The sequence below is a fragment of the Eurosta solidaginis genome, chromosome 5 (genome assembly GCF_040869045.1).
Source record: "Eurosta solidaginis isolate ZX-2024a chromosome 5, ASM4086904v1, whole genome shotgun sequence".
Lineage (NCBI taxonomy): Eukaryota > Metazoa > Arthropoda > Insecta > Diptera > Tephritidae > Eurosta > Eurosta solidaginis.
In genome coordinates, this window is record NC_090323.1 from 101,298,317 (window position 1) to 101,318,061 (window position 19,745).

At 36.8% G+C, this 19,745-nt stretch overlaps 1 protein-coding gene across 4 annotated transcripts in view; it reads left to right on the forward strand.

The window, feature by feature from the left end:
* The window catches only part of SREBP (Sterol regulatory element binding protein), an 801,341-nt gene that overhangs the window by 389,981 nt on the left and 391,615 nt on the right, over positions 1 to 19,745 (forward strand). The window contains exon 7 of one of the 4 annotated variants that reach the window (XM_067756911.1): positions 14,847 to 15,557. The exons of the other annotated variants lie outside the window; for them this stretch is intronic. Within the exon in view, the coding sequence (XP_067613012.1) occupies positions 14,847 to 14,850 (4 nt within the window). The 3' untranslated portion in view covers positions 14,851 to 15,557. Of the gene's footprint in view, positions 1 to 14,846; positions 15,558 to 19,745 lie in introns of those variants that run through there. 4 annotated transcript variants of the gene reach the window in all.

Consider the following 19,745-nt stretch of genomic DNA (forward strand, 5'->3'; position numbering starts at 1 on the left):
CCTCCGAAGAGATCTAAGGCCGAGCTTCTCTTCCAATTTGCGTCGTGCTCCTCTTGCTTTTCCCTACAAATTGGCCGGACATAAAGTGAAAAAATTTAATAATTTTAGTATGCCCTATCCTGATAGCCTAAGCGCTAATACAAGTTAACACGCGTCAGTTGCCCTTATTGCAACATTCCCACGTATTGCCAGTACACGTACGCCGAGTCATCAAATTATATCTCTCACAACATACGGCCGCGCATGGCAACCCAACGCCTTACTTCAAGGCCATAGTTAGTGACAGCAACTAATACTTATGCTACGGAATTATTCCAGACGCACAGTCAGCAAAATTATATTGCACATAATTGTGAAATACACGCATATGGCACCTGTGGGAAGAAACCGACTTCAACATTCTTAGACAACGGGCTGTAAACAAGTTATGCAAGAGGCGCGTCGCTGCTGGATGTTGGGCTATATAGGGGAGTAGTTGCGGCAGAGCAAGCAGTCGAGTTCGGGACGGAATAGCGTTTAGTAATAATTAGAATTACCTTTAATTGTAATTGGAAGTACATTCATTACTCATTATTAGTTAAATTTTGTTTTGTGTTGTTACTGGGCAAGTTGACCCAACAAATTAATTTTTTTAACAATCAAGGACTATTGTCCTTTAACTGGCGCCCGAACAGGGTCCCAGGAAGTGAAAGGAACTGTGCAAGAAAAATTCTAAAAAGAAAAAACTAATAATTCCCCACGGATGTTATTTCTGAACACGAAATGTTATTTTTATCGTATGATCTGAAATTTCACGCAAAAGGGCCCGACTTTGAATTGACCTATAGGAACTATAATGCTGTGAACCTAGATGAGCTAAGTAATGAGGCTGCTTTTCTTGACTGGAATGGGTGTTTTTCCTTCTCTAAGTTAGACGAAAAGTTGGAATATTTTAATAGTCTTGTCAATCACCTTTTTAAGGATTTTACGTTTGCTTAAACCATCAATAGATGAAGGCAATCGTTTACGTCGACAAGCCAGCTACCTGCAAATTAAGTTAAGCTCTATGCAGAATGCGCTCTGTGACTTGCCGCTGGCTACCTGTCGCTCTTCCTCTGAGTCTTGCATTGCTGCTGTTTCCAAGGTTCGTTGGAATGTTGGTACAATTAGTGCTGCTCATTCTAATGGTACTTCCTCATCGTCACACACGACAAGTGAAAAAGTAGTTATTCTTTCTGCTTTGCCTGCTGCTTCTAAACATACAGCAGTTGCTACTACTTGTGCTATGGCTACCAATGTTGATGCTTGATCTACTGTTAAAAATAGTGCTATGAGCGTTGAAAACAACAACAATAATTCTTCAGTATCAATAGCTATTAACAATTCAAACCTATGAGAATAATTTTGTTAACAACTCTGCTAATAGTGGTACATCGTTTGCTTCGGTTCTTAAATCACAGGCTAATAACTCTAATGTTACCTGTATGGATGGCGCTGTTAATAAAAACAATGTTAATACCAAACGGTGGCCACCGTGGTGTGACGGCAGCGTGCTCCGTCTATCACACCGTATGCCCTGGGTTCAACTCCCGGGCAAAGCAACATCAAAATTTTAGAAATAAGGTTTTTCAATTAGAAGAAAATTTTTCTAAGCGGGGTCGCCCCTCGGCAGTGTCTGGCAAGCGCTCCGAGTGTATTTCTGCCATGAAAAGCTCTCAGTGAAAACTCATCTGCCTTGCAGATGCCGTTCGGAGTCGGCATAAAGCATGTAGGTCCCGTCCGGCCAATTTGCAGGGAAAAATCAAGAGGAGCACGACGCAAATTAGAAGAGAAGCTCGGCCTTAGATCTCTTCGGAGGTTATCGCGCCTTACATTTATTTTATTTTTTAATACCAAACAAACATAAAAACGTCGTAAGCAACCCAGCACTGCCGGTTCGATTACAACTTCTGCATCTGACTTATCATCTACTTCTACGTTCACATCTACATCTATTTCTACGCCTGCATCTTTATCCCCTTCTGCGCTGAAAGATAGCACTGAAGTTTTCAAGCGTCGTATGCCAAATTTCGTTGGCTGTAATGCTAATAATGAGTTAGGAGTCGTTGGAATGATTTGGCTTCATCTATCGTCATTTCAACCATCAGTTTCTTCTAACGGTATTATTAGCGACCTGGTAAGGCATCTGAAGGCTGATCGGTCTAATTTTTTATGCAAAGGGCTCGTTAAGAAAGATACACCTCTTGACTCAATAACCAAAGTCAACTTTAAGCTTGGGGTTACTAATGCGGTATATGATACAATTTTATCGCCCGACTTGCGGCCTGCTGGTGTGAACGTTCTTCCTTTCCGTTTTTTTCCTCAAGTAGAAAAGCAACTCCAGTTTACCTAGCTTCCAGCAGTAATGAGAACATAATTAACAAACAGCTTAAAGCATATTTCCAAAATGCTTCTGGTATCAGGACTAAATCGCACATTTTGAGAGCATTTAGTTGCCAATTGGAGAACGATATTTTTGTCATTGTTGAAACCTGGCTTACTTCGGATTTCTTCGACGCTGAGTTCTTCGATCCCAAGCTATCCGTCGTTTTTAGTAAGGACAGGGATTGTATTAAAACTGGGCGTTCAAGAGGGGGTGGCGTACTAATCGCTGTTCAACGCAAGTATAATGCCTCCCTTATTATGTTGGATAATTCTGATACCATACTTGACCAAATCTGCGTCAATGTCCGTGGCTCTCCACAGCCTGGATCTCTATATCTGGTTGCATCATACATACCGCCGAACAGCTTGGAAAAAATTTGTAAAGCTCATGTTAACAATATATCGTCCCTATTTCTTAATAAATTGGGAGATAATCATTTATGTGTTTTAGGGGATTTTAACCTTTGTGATATTTCTTGGTCTCATAGCCACCTTTATGCGTTCGTGCCGAACAGACGTGTTTTATCTCGCTCTCTGTTTTTTATTATTTTCGTCCAGTTTTTATCTATTTATTTTACCTATTACGATATCTGGTGTAATGGATAAATATTGTGCCAAGTGTGACAAGCATTTTTCGCGTTCGGATACCCTTATTGTGCCTTGTGGTGGCTTTTGCAAGAAAGTCTACCATCGTTCTTGCTGTGAAGGCAACTTTTCAGAGTACGACGTGAATTAGCTTATGAGGAACAGCCACCTAAGTTATATGTGCGCGGATTGCCTAAACGCCTACGGCAAGCTTTGTGACGCCTATGACGCTGTGTTGGCATCCCATAAAGCTACAATGGAGTCCACAATGCTTGCCTTGGACCTTAAATTTAAGGATTTGTTTGCGGAGATGGCTGATATGAAAAGTGTCATCAAAAAACATTTTAAAGATAATGAAGACGACTCTAACAAAAACAATGAAAGGTGTGTGGAGGTAATGGCTGATGGCATAAATAAAATAAAAAATGTTGTTAGCTCTATCACTAATCCGAACTCGTTGAGTAGTGGTAATATTAGTTGCGCGCTCAAACCTCATACTCTATCGATTTCACCTACACTAATGCGGCCATGTATACATTGCCATTTGCTCGCCCGATCACATGTTTATGCAAGTCCAATTTCTGCTGATAACAATAGTGAGCCTTTTTGCGTACACTCAGCTACCCCCTCGCATGATTTCAATACACAAATGTCTTATGCTAAACGATTGACAGCACCTGTTAATACTGATGATATTCTCAATACAACTGTTATCCCCAGTGCTGCTGCTAACTTTGCAATGGCTAGTAAGAACAAGACTCCAGCTTCATAAAACAAAGCGAAGGCTGTTGGGAACAGCACTAATTCTGTTAATGCTGATGATTCTGATGCTGTTAATGTTCCTGCTATTCAACCCAATTCTGGCAATGATTCGACTGCTGTAAGAACAACCGCACTCGCAGCCCCAATTACATCCCCTGTTTCTGAATCGGTTGCTTTAGAAATTGGTGCTCCTAGGGAGGTGACTGCTGTTCCCCCCCGTAGGTCCATTTTTGTATCACGGCTCCACGCATCGCTGACGGAAGCTGATATATCTAACTACGTATGCTCAAAGCTTGGTGTTGAACTTAACAGCAATATTAATGTTTATAAATTTAATTTTAAGTCTGGGAGAGAGATCTCTTCTTTCAGAATCTTAGTTCCTGACACATTTTTTGATAGGGTACTCGATTCTACTTTCTGGCCGAAACACTCTGTGGTGCATTTGTTTACTAGAAAGTCGAACCGTGACCGCGCTACTTTAAATGCATCAAATAGCTTGCCAGACAACACTCCAGAAGTGGTACAAACTTAAATTATGTCTTATCAATCGTAAATTATATCTCAATTAGTATATTTTATCAGAACGTTAGGGGGTTGAATACCAAACTAACGGACATTTTTCTACGGAGTCATGAGAGTTCTTATGATGTACTCGTTTTTACTGAGACTTGGCTAAAACCAACAGTTTTTAATGCTGAAGTTTTATCGAGTTCGTTTCAAGTGTTTAGAAAAGACCGACTGGCCAGAGCTGGTGGAGGTGTGTTAATTGCCGTTCACACTAGGTTTTCCGCGGAGGAACTACATTTTCCTGACTTTGAGGATGCTGAGCTTCTTTGTGTAAGAGTAAAACTTTTTCTCAACCTACAAATATTTTATAGCCAACTACGTTCCCCCACAATCTGACATTTCCTTATATTTGAATCATTCCTCAATAGTGAAATCTGTGTGCAGTACTGCCAGGGCCTGTGATTCTGTCACTGTACTTGGCGATTTTAATCTGGCATGTGTGTCATGGAGTCTTATCGATTGGAAGCTAGTCCCTACTTCTTCTAGTGCTATCGACTATGATTTCCTAAACGAGTTTGCAGATGTTGTACTTTTTCAAGTTAACAACATTCAGAATAAATTCGGGAAATGCTTGGATTTAATTTTCTCAGACGATTCAAATTGTTTTGTAAATCGATGCGACCCCCTTGCCCTGCCTGAAGATGTGTATCATCCTGCTCTCGCGATGTTTATGGAATCTTACAATTTATCTGAGCGTTCCTCCAACGTAGTGCGAAAGACCCCTTAACGATTTCTGTATATAAAAGCCAATTTGTCTGAAGTAATACTCGAAGTATCGAGAATAAATTGGCCTGAGTACGATGGGGATATTGATGACAGTATATCCCATTTTAATAATGTATTATACGGAATATTTAAAAAATGCATACCTACGTCAGAAACCACTGCTATATCATCATCGGCTTGGAGCACTAAAGAATTGAAACGCCTTAAAAACCAGAAGACGCGTTCATTCAAACGTTACAAACTTTCCGGATCAATGACTGACTATACGGCCTACTCAATTTTACGTCACAAATATAACACATTGAACAGAATTTGTTACAAGAACTATATCAGTAGGATTAAAAGCCAAATTTTTGTCAATCCTAAATCGTTTTACAGCTTCGTTAACTCAAAAAGGAAGATAAAAGGGTTTCCTTCTACAATGAAGCTAAATGATCAGATTTCCAACGATAGCTTTGAAATTGCTAACATGTTTGCGGGTTTCTTCGAATCTAATTATTCAAACACCTATGATTACCCGCCATCGAATTATCCTTTCAGATTGTCTCCTCTGGATTCCCAGGCAGTTCCATATATATGTACTGATGATGTTTTAACTCATCTGGAAAATCTAAAAATTTCTTACTCTAGTGGTCCGGATCATATTGCGTCGGTAGTGCTGAAATCTTGTGCTCGATACTTATATCGACCTCTAACCTGTTTGTTTAATGCGTCCCTGAAGCAAGGGGTATTCCCCAAGATGTGGAAAGAATCATTCATTATACCACTGCATAAAAATGGAAGCAGAACGTGGGTTATAAATTATAGAGGAATAGCCAAACTCAACACTATTCCTAAGCTATTTGAATTGATTATCACAAAACAGATTGCTTTTAGAGTATCTTCATTAATTGACTTGTCACAACACGGCTTCTGTAAGGGTAAATCAACGGTGTCCAACTTGCTCGAGTTTACAACCTTTGTGTCCAACAGTTTTAAGACTAAATGTGAAGTTGATGTTATTTATACTGATTTTAGTAAGGCATTTGACAAAGTTTCTCATTCTATACTTTTATTCAAACTTGATCGGTTAGGATTTCCTCCTTTGCTTCTATCTTGGATTTCTTCTTATGTGAGGGAAAGAAAACAAACAGTTATATTTAATAATTGTTGGTCTCGGTTCATAAACGTAACTTCTGGTGTTCCCCAAGGCAGCCATCTTGGTCCGGTTTTGTTCCTGTTGTTCATTAATGACCTTCCTAGTGTTTTGAAGAGCTGCAAGCCGTTGATGTACGCTGATGATGTAAAACTTGTAATGCCTATCCGCTCACCCGTGGATAGGGCATGTCTTCAGACTGACCTGAATAGTCTTGGTGACTGGTGTAATGTAAACGCCATGTCACTAAACCTACCTAAATGTAAGTTCGTGTGTTTTACAAGGAAGTCCTTCCAATCCCATGATTATGTTATTGGCGACTATGTAATCAAGCAAGTTACTAATTTTATTGATTTAGGCGTTACAATGGACCCAAAACTCGATTTTAAACTTCATATTGAATCTTGTGTGAATAGCGCTAAAGGTACTTTGGCTTTCGTTAAACGTTGATCTAAAGAATTTAATGACCCATACGTTACAAAAACTCTTTTTACCACATTGGTCAGACCTACTTTGGAATATGCTTCAATTATTTGGAATCCGCGTTATCAGGTTCATTCTGACAAGCTGGAATCGGTTCAGAAACAATTTTTGCTTTTCGCTTTAAAACACTTACCTTCTAAAAATCTTCTCCCCTATTGCAGCCGGTTAAAACTAATACAGCTACCTACATTGCAGAGCCGCAGGGAGATGCTTGGTGTCTTATTTATTGTTAAATTAATAAGAGGGTCCATAAATAGTCCATTCTTGCTTAGTGAAATTAAGTTTAACGTTCCTATTAGGCCATCTAGCCATTTTCAATCAATTTTTGTAGCTACGTGCAGGTCGAATTATGAAATGCACGAACCACTTCACTGTTTATGTCGTGATTTTAATAAACACTGTAAAAATTTAGACGTCTGCGACTCGTTTCTTGGTATTAAAAAATACCTTTTAACTACATTAAATTTGTAATTCGAAATGAAGCAAAGAACGCTAAACCGTGATATACTATTCAACCCTCTGTTTCAAATATGAAGTACCAGTTACGTGAAACTTGTTTGCAAAATTGCGTTGTGATCATTATTTTTATATGTATGCAATCAAATTTACTCTGTATAAATTCTATTCTGTATATATTTTATCTACTATTAATTTGCTTTATTGTCAATTTCATAAATTATTATTTACTAGCTCCTTCATGAGTACATTTTAACACATTTACAACATTTTATCTTTTGCTTACTTCTAAGTTTTTAATTGAAATTGTCAAGCGTTTAATTCAATACTGTTTAAATATTACTTTCAAATTGATGACTGCTTATGTTGTTTATATCGTGTATTACATCTGAGATTTAAGTGTCGGTATATTTGGTCTGTATAATTGTTTAATTTGTAGACTGATAAATAAATAAATAGTTACTCTGCGTCACGCCTATTACCTACTAATATTACTAAGTCTTTTGAGTCATACGTTATAGATAATATTTTAAGTCTAAATTTGCATCAAAAATTTGCAGCAAATAGTTTCACAAACAGGCTCAATAGAATATTAGATCTAATTTTTATTAGTAATGACATAAATTGTAATCTTTCTGAGTGCCATGCGCCATTCGCTCCGACGGATATGCACCATTCTGCTTTAATTCTTAAACTCGAATTTTATGAGTTTGGAGCTCGCTCCTTAATTGATGATTTTTCATTTAACTTTGCGAAGTGTGATTTTCTAGACTCGATCAGGATCTAGCGGAAATAGATTGGGCCAATTTGCTTTCCATCTCTGATGTTGGTCATTGCTTTGAAATATTTAAGTCGAATCTCTTTGATCTATGTACGAGGCATGTACCAGTTGTGAAAAGGAAACCATATAGGTTACCATGGTACACAACAAGGTTAAAAAAGTTGAAGAATTTAAGAAACAAATTCTTCAAAAAGTTTAAAGAACCAAAAACCCGTTATTTTTTACCAAGCTATCTAGAGAAGTTTCTTTACAGAAACTACATTACAAGCTTTGAGACGAATACAAAGTCTAATCCGAAAGTATTCTGGAATTTCGTTAAGTCGAAGAAATCTTGCACCTCGGTGCCTGCCACCGTCTTCTACAACGACAGGCCTGCTAACACTCCCCACGATGTGGTAACGCGTTTGCTGAATTTTTTAGTTCTAATTTTGCTAATGATGCTATTCCCTCGTCTGACTTTTCGGCTGAAATTTCTTCGTGCCTAAATTTTGGTTCAATGTCAATTTCATTTGAAGATATCTTCAGTGGTATCTCGAAACTGAGCAACTCTACTTAAGCTGACACTGATGGTCTTTCGGCTGTCTTGCTAAAAGGATGCACTTCCCTAGTTGTCCCGTTAGAGATCATGTTCAAATTGTCACTTAGCTTTGGTGAGTTTATTGATGCTTGGAAAATCGCCTCGATAACTCCTATTTATAAATCTGGCGGTAAGACTGATGTCTGCAATTACAGGCCAATTTCAAAGTTTTCCACCGTTTCTAAGCTATTTGAGTGCATTGTCAAGGAAAAGATTTATTTTTCGTGAAGCACTTGATCTGTCCGTTCGATCTGTTTGTTTCTGGACGCTCTACCATTTCCAATCTTGTGGAGTTCAGTGAATATTGTATCTCTGCCTTTTCATCTGTTCTATCGCATGATATTCTAATTCACAAAATGTACTGCCTTGGCTTTCACTCAACCTTTTTGCAATGGCTTAAATCATATCTATGTATCAGATGGTGTGCCGTCTCTATTGATAGGGTATCATCAGATCCCTTTTTGGCGACATCGGGCGTTCCGCAGGGTAGTATTTTAGGACCATTACTTTTTGTCTTATTCATCCATGACATTAGCTCATGCTTTTCTTACGCTAGATTTCTGTTGTGCGCCGATGATCTCAAACTTTACTCTGTTGTAAATTCCGCAAACGATATGATTAATCTTCAAGTTAGTATTGATAAACTTTACTCCTGGTGCATTAGATCTCATCTTCCATTAAATATAAATAAATGCTTCCACGAACCTACTCAAATTCTCGTTCAAATCTCAACAGCTCATATAGTATCGCTAACAGTACCTTGCAGACTGTTGATAAAATCAAAGATCTTGGAGTTGTCGTTGATAAAAAATGTATGTTCGTGAACCATATTGATTTCATCATTGCCAAGGCCTATGCTATGCTAGGCTTCATTCGGCGTAATAGTTCGGAACTTTCTGACCCGTATACTTTAAAAGTACTCTACTCCTCATTCGTGCGTTCTCATCTTGAGTATGCTACCATCATTTAGAGATCTTTCCAACAATTCTCAATCAACAGGCTTGAGCGAGTTCAACAAGTTTTTCTTAATTATGCTTTACGGTCATTAAGGTTTACATACCCCCTTCCTCCATATACTGCTCGGTTACTTCTTTTGAATCTTAAATCCCTGGAAGCCAGGAGATCTATTCTCTCCTTGACTTTCTTGTTTGACATTATCCACGTAGATGTAGACTGCGCTGCCCTTCTTGTGGAAATTAATTTTAATGTTCCAATGAGGGATCTTCGTAATGTTTACCCGTTTCATGGTATCAATATTAGAACCAATTATGGAAGGAATGCGCCAATTGCACGCGTCCTGAACGAATTCAATAAGATTTCATCTTCTATTGAGCTTAATTTTTCGATGTGTAGGGACGCTTTTATAAATATTTTAAAGTCAGTTATTTAATCGTTTTTAATTTGTTAGTTATAACAACTTATTATTTATTGTAAGCTATATATTTACATGTTTACTTTGTTATCTTTGTGTTAATATTTTTTGTATCTACCATTATTGGCAGTCTATAAGAACTGTAATAAATAAGTAAATAAATAAATAATAGATATGTTCCTCTAAAAACCGTTAAAATTCAAGGTCATAAAAAACCATGGTTTTCAAATGAAATTTTGAAGCTTATAAGAAAACGTGAGAAAGCTTACAGAGAATGGTAGCAATTTCCATATGAAAACAAATGGGAAGCCTATCGTCTTTTGCGCAATCAAGCTACCTTATGTATCTCGAATATTAAGGTAGCATATTTGAATAATAAATTTAATGCAAATTTGCCTCCAAAAATGCAATGGAGGAATCTTCGCACTTTTGGAGTATACAAAAATGATAATATTCAATGCAAATTTGACCCTAATGTCATGAACTCGCACTTCTTGAATGGTAATATAAGCGATAACAGTGTAAATTATAATGATGATCATAACACCAGTTATGAACACAGTAAGATGGGTAGTATAGGCAGATGACCGAATATTGTTATTGATATTTTTGACTTCTCAGTTGTAACTGAAAGTGATGTCTTGGATGCTATGTTTGACGTTAAGTCTAATGCCGTTGGAGTCGATGGCATCAGTATACGATTTTTTAAACTTATACTTCCACTAGCAGACCCGACAGACGTTGTTCTGCCCTAAATTTGGTCTATCTGCATATATTTTAATAAGCTTTTTCGGTCTAACTCTGCCCTCGCCCCTCTACACTTTTTCCTAATCTTTGTATTCACTCCTCCCTTCGTATTTTTCGCTTCATCTATCTCCATCTTCGCCTCATTCTATCTCTTTCTCAGTCTCCTTCTCTCTTTGCTCTTCTCTCAAGTTTTTCTCATTCTTCTTCATATCTTATTGCCAGTCCCAGAGGGTGGTATGTATTTTGTTCCAGTCCCATTCCGAGTCTCAGTCCCAGTCACACTCCGAGTCTCAGTCTCAGTCTCAGTCCCAGTCCTAGTCCTAATCACAGTCCCAGTCCGTCTCTGGTCTACTTCCCGGAAAAAAGTATCGTAGATACTAATATAGGCAAATGTATATACCAAATTTCAGGCAAATCGAATTGGATGTATGTAAATAGGTATGTGGGTATTATTAATTCATGTCTTTATTTCGGCTTCGCATGCATATTTATCAGTTTTGCCAGGTTGATGCGACTAAATCGAATATCGCAATGGAAATTACTTTAAAGTTCTCAGCAACAGCTTTCATTTGATATCCATAATAAAAACACATTCTAGGGGTATCCGAGTCCATGTTTTGGCTTATATCTCGAGACCCTAGTCACCCAGCGGCATAAAACTTACTCTGTACTAAAGCACACATCAACAGCTTCAATTTGATATCCATAATGTAAAAACACATTCTAGGTGTTTCCAGGTCCATGTTTTGGCCTATATATCGAGACCCTAGTCACGCAGAGGTATGAAAATTACTCTCTACTAAAGTACTCATTTGTTATCCATATTCTATAAACATATTCTAAGGGGGCCGGGGTCCACGTTTTGGCCTATATCTCGAGACCCTAGTCACCCAGGGATATGAAAGTACCCTCTACTAAAGCACTCATCAACAGCTTTCATTTCATATCCATATTACACACACATTCTAGGGGTAATCGTGTCCACGTTTTGGCCTATATCTCGAGACCCTAGTCACCCAGGGATATGAAATTACCCTCTACTAAAGCACTCATCAACAGCTTTCATTTGATATCCATATTACACACACATTCTAGGGGTAATCGTGTCCACGTTTTGGCCTATATCTCGAGACCCTAGTCACCCAGGGATATGAAAGTACCCTCTACTAAAGCACTCATCAACAGCTTTCATTTGATATCCATATTACACACACATTCTATGGGTTTCGTGTCCACGTTTTGGCCTATATCTCGAGACCCTAGTCACCAATAGGTATGAAAAATCCATTTGATACCCATATTGTACAAACACTTCCTGGAGTTACCCGGGTCAATGTTTTGGCCTATACCTCGAGACCCTAGTCAGCCGGTATCAAAGTACTCATTATACAAACCTTCCCCGTAGAAAAATACATATATATACCAGTTTTCATAATAATCGGTCCAGTAGTTTTTGAGTTAATCGACGACATACATACAAACATTCATTTTTATACATATATTCTAAAAAAAATCAAAACTCAAGAATGGCTAAACCGATTTGGGATTTCAAAATCAACTAACCATCATCTCTCCTTCCTGTATCTTTCCTAAAAATTTCACGGCAATCTTTCTATCCGTTCTCGAGTTATGGAGTGACAATCAAAATGTACACTTCTTTTTATATATATAGATTTGTTACAGCTTCACTAACACATATACTTAACTTTTCAATTATGTCCGGTGGGTTTCCAAGTCAATGGAAAACAGCTAATGCTAATCCTATTCCTAAAGTTAGTCTCCATGTTCTTCCAAAGAGTTTAGAGCAATTAGCCTGTTGCCAGTCTTGTCTAAGGTTTATGAGAAGCTTTAGCTTAGCAGATAATTTTTATTAAATTAATTAATTATTATTTTTTTTCTTATTGGCTACAAAATTATTTAGTCAAATAAAAACAATGGTGCGTTTATGGATAAGCCGTAAAGCAACAAACTTTATTAATTTATTCAACTTAACCGTATGCATTTCGCACAGACCTGCTGTCCATCATCAGCGACGCGCTGCTAAAAAAGGAATTTCTATAATAAACAAATTTGAACATATGACAATGTAAAATTTATAAACTAAATTAACGAGAAGAAAGGCGAATTTATATTGCCGTTGTCAGCATTCATCGGATTCTTAGTTTTGCTGATATACAGAGATTCATATGCATCTTATTTTTTGTTGTTGTATACAGCTTTTATTAGGCGCACACTTTCTTCTAATATGCCGATGGTATGTGTGGATGATTTATCTGTCGTTGAAGTCATGTGTGCTGCTACTGCAGAGAGATGAGTTTGTGTCTTTTGTGTGCTTCTCATGCTCTTTAAATTTTACGGAGATTTGTCTTTTTGTTTGGCCTATGTATATTGCATCGCAACCAGTACAGCTGATTTGATAAATCCCGCTGCGTTTATAGATGGGCACAATGTCTTTTGTGGAACCAAGAACATTTCTTAATTTACTGTTGTTGGTGTAAACTATTTTTTCATTTTCATTTCATTTCATTTATTAGAAATTATATGAGTACAGTAAGATAATATATATCTTTTATAGTACAACAAACAGTGTCACAGATATGTATTTAACAAGATTGAATAAAATTTTGGGATAAAAAAGGGAGACACAGTATTACTAAAGTTAACATAAGTTAATGATGCTATACAAAGTACAGTAGTAGTTTTTTTTTTTTTTTTTTTTTTTTTTTTGTAATTAAAACTATACTCAAAGTAAACGACTTAGGAAAAAATTGAGTAAAAAAGAAAAAAAAAAAAACAAAATGGTCAGATGTGTAGAGAAATAATTGAAAAGAATGAGCTTATAATTGCTTTGGTTTACATTGTTCCTTATTTCAGCTGGGTTTGAGTTCCATATACGAATGGTGTTGACGAAAAACAGCCTTGTAGAGACAACGAAATTGAAGCTGGGTACAATTATACTACATGACCTGAGAGATCTAGCAAATGGGAGTTTTCCATATAAGTACGGTGGGGATTTAGTAGAAATCAACCTGAGCAAGAATATGTGAATATATGAATCGCCACGCAGAAATATGGTCGAACCTGCGTAACCCAAATACGAGCGAGTTACCTGATTAAAGGCAATCTCAATTTTATGTGCAGAGCATGAATCTAATTTGTTGTAAACTAGCTCAGAGTAGGTTATTATTGCCAATATAAGCTGTACGGCAAGCTTTCTTCTAATTTGAGGAGGCGTAAACGGTGCAGATTGCCTCAGATTGCGCAATATACCACACACTTTACCAACAACAGAGTTGATATGGTCAACACAAGTTAAGTTTCAAACCCAGATTCGTGATTTTAGTAACAGTTTGTAGAGCAGTATTACCAATGCAGCAGTTACCTTTTCTTAGAAATAGGTAATACAAACGATTTACTAGCATTAAGGCAAACACCATTACTATTGGCCCAGTACTGCACGCATGATAGGTCATTATTTACTTTGACACAAAGTGTGCTTAGGTTCGCGAATACGTAGATAAATACATATGTATATCATCCGCATATGCATGCATGCTCATGTGCTTACACACTGAAAAAATGTCGTTTATAAAAATACTAAATAATAAGGGCCCAAGGATGGAGCCCTGCGGAACACCTTGGATTAAGTTTTTCATGCCCAACACTTCACTTCCTGTGTTGACAAATTGAACCCTTCCAGTTAAATAACTTTCCATTAGCATCAAGGCGCTTTTAGTAAATCCGAAGTTTAGCTGTAGTTTATAACAGAGCAACTCGTGGTCGACAAAGTCGAAAGCTTTTGAAAAGTCTAGTAAGCAAAGCAGGGTGAGCTGGTTATTATCGAAGGGTATTCGGATATCATCGATTACTTTTGGTAATGCAGTTGTACAGCTGTGATTAGCTCTAAAACCCGACTGGTACGGCGAAAGTAGATTATGCCTCAAAATATGTGAGTTGATTTGATCTGCTAGCAGCCTCAAAAACTTTAGATAATACTGGCAGAATGCTTATGGGTCGAATGCTTTATGTCATGTTTTTCAAATATTTTAACCAAGTTGTTGGTGATTGTCGGAAAATATATAAATGGTATGCGCATTATTTTATTTGTTTTAATTTCATTATTTTGTGTGAAAAGTGTTGTCATATTATTTTTGTGATGGAAGTTCGAATGTTTATTTATCAATTTATCGATAAGATTTTTGTCATAGGCATTTATCGGTGCTAACTCTAAAATTTTTTCATATTCTTTGAGGTAATTTTTAATGGACAATGGTAAATTCACAAGGCGATGAACAAGTGAGTGGAACGATGCAACTTTATGTTGATATGGACAAAAAGAATCTTTTGTGATCAAACGGTCTGCTGATCCAGTTTATTGCCCTAATAAAAGCTGTATACAACAACAAAAAATAAGATGCATATGAATCTCTGTATATCAGCAAAACTAAGAATCCGATGAATGCTGACAACGGCAATATAAATTCGCCTCTCTTCTCGTTAATTTAGTTTATACATTTTACATTGTCATATGTTCAATTTTGTTTATTATAGAAATTCCTTTTTAGTCGCTGATGATGGACAGCAGGTCTGTCCGAAATGCATATGTTCCACCAGAAAAAAAAAGAAAAACAAAGAAACAAAGAAAACGAGAGAAAAGTAAATTCTCAAAAATATAACCAAAGTATTAGCCCTCCAGGTTTTTGAAAGCAAAAGAACAAGAATCAAAGAATTATTTGAGAGAGAAACAAAATCTCACAAAGAAAAGGCGCTAAAAGCCACAAAAAAAAGAAAAAAGGGGAAGCATTCCTCGAAAAATACTAATACTAACTAACTTACAAAAAAAAAAAAATAAAATATAAATCTAACAAAAACTAATAACTAGCTTACTAAATTAATTACTGAAAACTAACTGTCAGATAAATTCCACTTTTATCATCACTCCTGGGTCCTCGTAAAATCCTGTCAAACCCTTGCCGACCTGAACTCCACTCATTAGGTATAGCAGTAGGATTAAAGAAATAGTCTACTTTACTCTTTAAATGTTAATTACAATTTTGGAATCTAAACGCTACCTAAATTTTAAAATATAACCAACATTATTAAAATTAAATTTGAAATTTACTTAGACTAGTACTTAAACATATTTTATTTATATATTTATCAGTCTACAAATTAAACAATTGTACAGACCAAATATACCGACACTTAATTCACAGATGTAATACACGATATAAATTTTAAAGTAATATTTAAACAGTATTTAATTAAACGCTTAACAATTTCAATTAAAAACTTAAAAGTAAGCAAAAGTTAAAATGTTGTAAATGTGTTAAAATGTACTCATGAAGGAGCTAGTAAATAATAATTTATGAAATTGACAATAAAGCAAATTAATAGTAGATAAAATATATACAAAAAAGAATTTATACAGAGTAAATTTGATTGCATACATATAAAAATAATGATCACAAGGCAATTTTGCAAACAAGTTTCAAGTAACTGGTACTTCATATTTGAAACAGAGGGTTGAACAGTATATCACGGTTTAGCGTTCTTTGCTTCATTTCGAATTACAAATTTAATGTAGTTAAAAGGTATTTTTTAATACCAAGAAACGAGTCGCAGATGTCTAAATTTTTACAGTGTTTATTAAAATCACGACATAAACAGTGAAGTGGTTTGTGCATTTCATAATTCGACCTACATGTAGCTACAAAAATTGATTGAAAATGTCTAGAGGGCCTAATAGGAACGTTAAACTTAATTTCACCAAGCAAAAATGGACTATTTATTAACCCTCTTATTAATTTAACAATAAATAAGACACAAAGCATCTCCCTGCGGCTCTGCAATGTGGGCAGCTGTATTAGTTTTAACCGGCTGCAATAGGGGGGAAGATTTTTAGAAGGATCCCATGGTAAGTGTTTTAAAGCGAAAAGCAAAAATTGTTTCTGGACCGATTCCAGCTTGTCAGAATGAACCTGATAACGCGGATTCCAAATTATTGAAGCATATTCCAAAGTAGGTCTGACCAATGATTTAAAAAGAGTTTTGGTAACGTATGGGTCATTAAATTCTTTAGACCAGCGTTTAACAAAAGCCAAGGTGCCTTTAGCGCTATTCACGCAAGATTCAATATGAAGTTTAAAATCGAGTTTTGGGTCCATTGTAACGCCTAAATCAATAAAATTAGTGACTTGCTTGATTACATAGTCGCCAATAACATAATCATGGGATTGGAAGGACTTCCTTGTAAAACACATGAACTTGCATTTAGGTAGGTTTAGTGACATGGCGTTTACATTACACCAGTAACCAAGACTATTCAGATCAGCCTGAAGACATGCCCTATCCACGGGTGAGCGGATAGGCATTGCAAGTTTGACGTCATCAGCGTACATCAACGGCTTGCAGCTCTTCAAAACACTAGGAAGGTCATTAATGAACAACAGGAACAAAACCGAACCAAGATGACTGCCTTGAGGAACACCAGAAGTTACGTTTATGAACCGAGACCAACAATTATTAAATATAACTTTTTGTTTTCTTTCCTTCACATAAGAAGAAACCCAAGATAGAAGCAAAGGAGAAAATCCTAACCGACAAGTTTGAATAAAAGTATAGAATGAGAAACCTTATCAAATGCCTTACTAAAATCAGTATAAATAACATCAACTTCACAATTAGTCTTAAAACTGTTGGATACAAAGGTTGTAAGCTCGAGCAAGTTGGACACCGTTCATTTACCCTTGCAAAGCCATGTTTGTGAAAAGTCAATTAATGGAGATACTCTAAAAGCAATCTGTTTTGTGATAATCAATTCAAATAGCTTAGGAATAGTGTTGAGTTTGGCTATTCCTCTATAATTTATAACACACGTTCTGCTTCCATTTTTATGCAGTGGTATAATGAATGATTCGTTCCACTTCTTGGGGAATAACTCTTGCTTCAGGGACGCATTAAACAAACAGGCTAGAGGTCGATATAAGTATAGAGCACAAGATTTCAGCACTACCGACGGAATTTGATCCGGACCACTAGAGTAAGAAATTTTTAGATTTTCCAGATGAGTTAAAACATCATCAGTACATATATATGGGACTACCTGGGAATCCAGAGGAGACAATCTGAAAGGATAATTCGATGGCGGGTAATCATAGGTATTTGAATAATTAGATTCGAAGAAATCCGCAAACATGTTAGCAATTTCGAAGCTATCGGTGGAAATCTGATCATTTAGCTTCATTGTAGAAGGAAACCCTTTTATCTTCCTTTTTGAATTATCAAAGCTGTAAAACGACTTAGGATTGACAAAAATTTGGCTTTTAATCCTACTGATATAGTTCTTATAACAAATTCTGTTCAATGTGTTATATTTGTGACGCAAAATTGAGTAGGCGGCATATTCAGTCATTGATCCAGAAAGCTTGTAACGATTGAATGAACGCGTCTTCTGTTTTTCAGGCATTTCAATTCTTTAGTGCTCCAAGCCGATGATGATATAGCAGTGGTTTCGGACGTAGGTATGCATTTTTTAAATATTCCGTATAATACATTATTAAAATGGGATATACTCTCATCAATATCCCCATCGTACTCAGGCCAATTTATTCTCGATACTTCAAGTATTACTTTAGACCAATTGGCTTTTCTAAACCGAAATCGGTGAGGGGTCTTTCGCACTACGTTGGAGGAACGCTCAGATAAATTATGAGATTCCATAAACATCGCGAGAGCAGGATGATACACATTTTCAGGCAGGGCAAGGGGATCGCATCGATTTAAAAAACAATTTGAATCGTCTGAGAAAATTAAATCCAAGCATTTACCGAATTTATTCTGAATGTTGTTAACTTGAAAAATTCCAACATCTGCAAACACGTTTAGGAAATCATAGTGGATAGCGCGAGAAGAAGTAGGGACTAGCTTCCCGTCGATAAGACTCCATGACACACATGGCAGATTAAAATCGCCAAGTACAGTGACAGAATCACAGGCCCTGGCGTACCCCACACAGATTTCACTATTGAGGAATAATTCAAATATAAGGAAATGTCAGATTGTGGGGGAATGTAGTTGGCTATAAAATATTTGTATGTTGAGGAAAGTTTTTCTCTCACACAAAGAAGCTCAGCATCCTTAAAGTCAGGAAAATGTAGTTCCTCCGCGGAAAACTTAGTGTGAACGGCAATTAACACACCTGCACCAGCTCTGGCCAGTCGGTCTTTTCTAAACACTTGAAACGAACTCGGTAAAACTTCAGCATTAAAAACTGTTGGTTTTAGCCAAGTCTCAGTAAAAACGAGTACATCATAAGAACTCTCATGGCTCAGTAGAAAAATTTCCGTTAGTTTGGTATTCAACCCCCTAACGTTCTGATAAAATATACTAAGTGCGATATTATTTACGTTTGATAAGACATAATTTAATTTTGTACCACTTCTGGAGTGTTGCTTGGCAAGTTTTTTGATGCATTTAAAGTAGCGTGGTCACGGTTCGACTTTCTAGTAAACAAATGCACCACAGAGTGTTTCGGCCAGAAAGTAGAATCGAGTACCCTATCAAAAAATTTGTCAGGAACTAAGATTCTAAAAGAAGAGATCTCTCTCCCAGACTTAAAATTAAATTTATAAACATTAATATTGCTGTTAAGTTCAACACCCAGCTTGGAGCATACGTAGTTAGATATATCAGCTTCCGTCAGCGATGCGTGGAGCCGTGGTACAAAAATGGACCTACGGGGGGGAACAGCAGTCACCTCCCTAGGAGCACCAGGTTCTAAAGCAATCGATTCAGAAACAGGGGCTGTGATTAGGGCTGCGAGTGCGGTTGTTGTTACAGCAGTCGAATCATTACCAGAATTGGGTTGAATAGCAGGAACATTAACAGCATCAGAATCATCAGCATTAACAGAATTAGTGCTGTCTCCCCATTAGCATTCGCTTTGTTTTTCGAAGCTGGAGTCTTTTTCTTACTAGACACTGCAATGTTAGCAGCAGCACTGGGGTTAACAGTTGTATTGGGAATATCAGCATTATTAACGGTACAGGAACATTAACACCATCATAATCATCAGCATTAACAGAATTAGTGCTGTTCCCAACAGCATTCGCTTTGTTTTTTGAAGCTGGAGTCTTGTTCTTACTAGACA